The sequence below is a fragment of the Cibotium barometz genome, chromosome 50, assembly GCF_041138505.1.
Source record: "Cibotium barometz isolate CiBa-2024 chromosome 50, ASM4113850v1, whole genome shotgun sequence".
NCBI lineage: Eukaryota > Viridiplantae > Streptophyta > Polypodiopsida > Cyatheales > Cibotiaceae > Cibotium > Cibotium barometz.
The window spans coordinates 29,138,260-29,142,523 of record NC_141095.1 but is presented as its reverse complement, the minus strand read 5'-3'; the positions used below and the strand labels follow the sequence as shown (position 1 = coordinate 29,142,523).

The following is a 4,264-nucleotide window of genomic DNA, read 5'->3' as shown; positions in this document are numbered from 1 at the left end:
CTGTGATGCAGAAACCAACTTGTGATCACATTCTTAGTCAGTTAATGTTGCAAGAAAATACTAACATCGCAAAAAAAATACGCATCCATATTTTAGCTAGTTTAAAACAGTAATGATATGCAAGGATGCAACAGGGACACCAATGCTCATTTATTTTTTTAAAGAAATTAAAATTTTTGAAATAAAATCTGATCCAGTAACACAAAAAAAAACCACCTCTCTAATCACAAAAATGGTGCTCATGGTAGCAGGGAGAAAAACAATGCTTATTGTCATGTTCTTTTAATAAAACAAAAACTGATCAATTACCACAAAATCCACTTCTCTAATAAATTAAACTGATTCATGATGTGCTACAACCACTCTAATTAAAATTTGGCTCGTTGTTTCTGTAAGAGTCGTTTCGCATGGTGGAGCCATAGAAAGCTAGCTAATCTCATGGGGATCATTAATACTAGCTCAATTAGGAAAGTACTGATAGAGTCAGAGGGTATGAAGCCTCTTGCAAGGGCCCCAATGAAGAAACCTTTACTAGTGGTAGAGATCAAAAAGTCACCCCTCTTCACTCCCTCCAGGGTCCTCCTAGCTACCTCCTCTGGTGATTCTGCGGCCTCCCGTTTGTAGAAACATAGCTTGCATATAAGCTCTCGTATACCCTTGGCAGCATTATCAACTAAAACCAGTAAAAAAAAATAAAGAAAACCAGGGAAAAAAATCATTACTCATCTTAATTTTATCTGCCTTGAAGAGCTCTCTTTAAAATTATTAAGAAAGAGATTAACTAAACGTCCCTTGGGTAGGATTCACAATGCAAGAGACATTCTCAAGCACTGTGTAAAGATTAAGACTCTTCTTAGAAATCCCTTAAATTTGGAAATTAATTACTAGTCTTTTAGGGGTTCTTAACGACTCAAAGAAAGCTAACAAGTGTTTGTAAGGATTCTTAACAGGTAAAACAAAGGGAGAAGCAGATGGGCTCATCATAATACCTGCATCAAGCAATGGGGTCTCAGTGAAGCCCGGACAAACTAAGTTCACACGGATGTTCCATGGCATCAACTCAAACCTCAACAGTTCTGCAAGACCTTTGAGAGCGTACTTGGTAGGTGTATACATGTTTGCTCCATAAAGAAATACCTGCAAACAAGGACATGTATGTCATCCTGACCTGGTAACTCAGTTGGTAAGAGGTTTAACTCTCAAGGCACATGCTCGTGTTCGAGCCACGCTGGCTCCGACGACAACTGGTCGAGTCTCACCATTGTCTATCCCTAAATAAACAAACATCACACACACACACTCACTCACTTTGACCATTACCAAAGCAGCATGCTTATCTCCCTAACCAATGCTTACCAATCCTGATAGAGAGCTCATAATAACGACGGACGAGGGGCTTCTCATGCTCCTGGTCTTCATTAGTGGGAGGGCAGCATGTATGGGAAACACACAGCCCAAGAGGTTGGTTTTTGTCACTAATTCTACTTCAGACACCTTGACTTCGTCCATCAGGCCCCCCATACCCAACCCAGCACAGCACATCAAGATGTCTATAGGCCTCCATTGAAAGCTCTCCTTAATGGCCATGGCTATGGCCTCTGCATCACTAACATCTACAGCCTGCACACGAGCACACAAGCATGCAGTAATGAAGGCAAGGATAGCATATTTAACAAACAAGTATGATCTTTAGGAACAGTTACAGGAAATCAAAACATACACAGATGTATGCACATAACAATGATTTTTCATGTGAGTCTTTTCAGTATCATATTATCACGAGTAATTATGTACATCACGCAGGAGAGAGTACCTTGAGGAGGATGGATTCGGGCGGGCGGGCAAGTTTGGAAGTGAGGAGGCGATGGGCGGCGGCCAGCTTGAAGGGTGTGCGGGCGATGAGGGTGAGGAAAGCCCCCTCGGAGGCGCACCTCATGGCGATGGCGAGGCCGATGCCGCTGGAGCCCCCTGTGATCACAACGTGCTTGCCGGAGAGAGATGGTATGTGCAGGCGGTTCTTGCGACCCAGGAATCGAAGGCAAAACTTGAGCAGAAACAGCAGTGCAAGGAAGGCGGCAATGGCTGCATGGCCATAGCCCATCTTACCACGCTGAGTACTGCGTGGAAAACAAGAGAAATCAGGCTCGTCAGTCAAATCGTTATACGAAACTAGATGGAGAAAGAGGTGCGCGCGCGCGCGCACGCACGTGCGGCGCTCGCGCGTTGTCACTTGTGTTGTGTGAGAGAGAGGGAGCGCTGATGTTCACGTAAAACCATCGACCGATATATGTGTGCATTCTTAACTACACTTTATTTTCTCAATTTATGAAAAAAAAAACTGTACTTTTTAAAACGCTTTATTTAATATTTCTTTTTATTTAAGAAATCTGTCCATATATTAGTAAGGAAACTTCGATATATGTGTGCATTCTTAACTACACTTTATTTTCTCAATTTATGAAAAAAAAACTGTACTTTTTAAAACGCTTTATTTAATATTTCTTTTTATTTAAGAAATCTGTCCATATATTAGTAATGAAGAAAAAGGTTTTTTTTTATTATACAAAGATGGTACCAGCAAAATGAACATGTCCCATTACATAGATTTCTGTTCACTTATTTTAGCTTGAAATTCCACCACTTCCTTATTTCTGATATTGTATGCAATTTCTTCCTCTATTTTTTTTTTCCTTCATTGGTCAGGCAGAAAAGATTTGTTTCCATCTTGGCCATTTGATTAGCCTCCAGATCCGCAATCTCTAGAGCCAAATTTTTTCTTGCTTCTTGCAATGCCCCCCTCGCCTACACAGCTACAGAATTGCTCAAATCCTGCACAATGTCACTTTGTTTGTTCTGAAAGAATACATATTCCTCTTTATCCACAGATTCCACAAGTATGCAAATGTAATTGCGTTCCAAAGTTCTCTAGAGTAGCCATTGCTTCACCCATCAAGGTGGGTGAACAAGTTTAATGTAATGAACTAAGCCCTTTCATATGTCCAAAGGGCTTTATGCATGATTGGCCACATTAAACAAGAGATTTTAGGAGGGAGGATCCTAGACCATGTGTGCATAAGTATGTATTCCCACTGTCTTCTATCCTAGTTTAAATTCCATCTAGTGTTAAGCTTGACATGTATTGGGGGATCAACAACTTTGAAGTGGGGAATTGGGAGGAGTATATCTTCTCCTTTCTAAACTATTTCCCTGATGTTTATGCTTTCTTTGATTTGTACAAAGGCTTCCCCACATGATGTCTTCCTCATTCCGTCTAAAAGATTCTCTAAGTTCTGTTGTATTCATCCACACAAGAGATTTTATTCGCACTGTCTTCTATTCCTAGTTTTAATTACATCTAGTGTTAAGCTTGACATGAATTAGGGGATCACGAAGTTTGAAGTGGGTAATTGGGTGGAGTCTAAAAGATTCTCTAAGTTCTGTTGTATTCATCCATACAAGAGATTTTATTCACACTGTCTTCTATTCCTAGTTTTAATTACATCTAGTGTTAAGCTTGACATGAATTAGGGGATCACGAAGTTTGAAGTGGGTAATTGGGTGGAGTCTATCTTCTCCTTTCTAATGTTAAGCTTGACATGAATTAGGAGATCACGAAGTTTGAAGTGGGTAATTGGGTGGAGTCTATCTTCTCCTTTCTAAAAGATTTCCCTGATGTTTATCCTTTCTTTGGTTTGTATAAAGGCTTTCTAGATGATGCCTTCCTTCAGTCTAAAAGATTCTCTAGTTTTTGCTTTATTCATCCATCTTTGCTAATTCTAGGTATCTCCCCATGTTGAAATGCCCTTCTTAGAGAGTTTGCAAGCTAGGGGTTGAAGGCCTCTCTAAATGAAGTTTTGGCATACCATTGAGAACAATATGGTGTCTAAATGATACATTTTACTACTTTGAATATAAGGTTATCAATGAAAATTAAATAACCTTTGTATCTATTCCACATTTTTTACCAACACGTTGCCAGTTGGCTTAATCTGCAGTTCGTTGAAGTACACAGACAGTCAAGAATGGAAAAATTTTCCATCTAAAAAATTCCTGCACTGAGAAAATGTAGGCATCTCTATGTAATAGTTGTGACCACTCTTCCTAAGGATGAATAAGGCTTTGTATCATCCACTTCACTGTCATCATATCTGCTAGTTCATAGATGTCTAGGAGTTCCAAACCACCACCTTTTTAAGGACGAGTGTTATATTTCCAAGCCACCTTAGTCAATTTGGAGGGTCTCCAACATGAAAGGAAGTACAAA

At 39.8% G+C, this 4,264-nt stretch overlaps 1 protein-coding gene across 2 annotated transcripts; it reads right to left on the bottom strand.

Annotated features, from left to right (window-relative positions):
- Nucleotides 1-248: 248 nt before the first annotated feature.
- On the bottom strand, nucleotides 249-2,254 carry LOC147610009 (uncharacterized). 2 transcript variants are annotated; one of them, XM_086787134.1, is made up of 4 exons: nucleotides 1,814-2,254; nucleotides 1,357-1,620; nucleotides 990-1,137; nucleotides 249-673 (listed from the first exon to the last, which is right to left on the bottom strand). In XM_086787134.1, exons 1-4 carry the CDS (start codon nucleotides 2,099-2,101, stop codon nucleotides 369-371), a joined length of 1,005 nt encoding a protein of 334 aa, XP_086643260.1. In that variant the 5' UTR covers nucleotides 2,102-2,254; the 3' UTR covers nucleotides 249-368. The 2 variants fall into 2 exon arrangements, with proteins under 2 accessions (XP_086643260.1, XP_086643261.1); XM_086787135.1 differs by having other exon boundaries at nucleotides 435-656.
- Nucleotides 2,255-4,264: the final 2,010 nt, after the last annotated feature.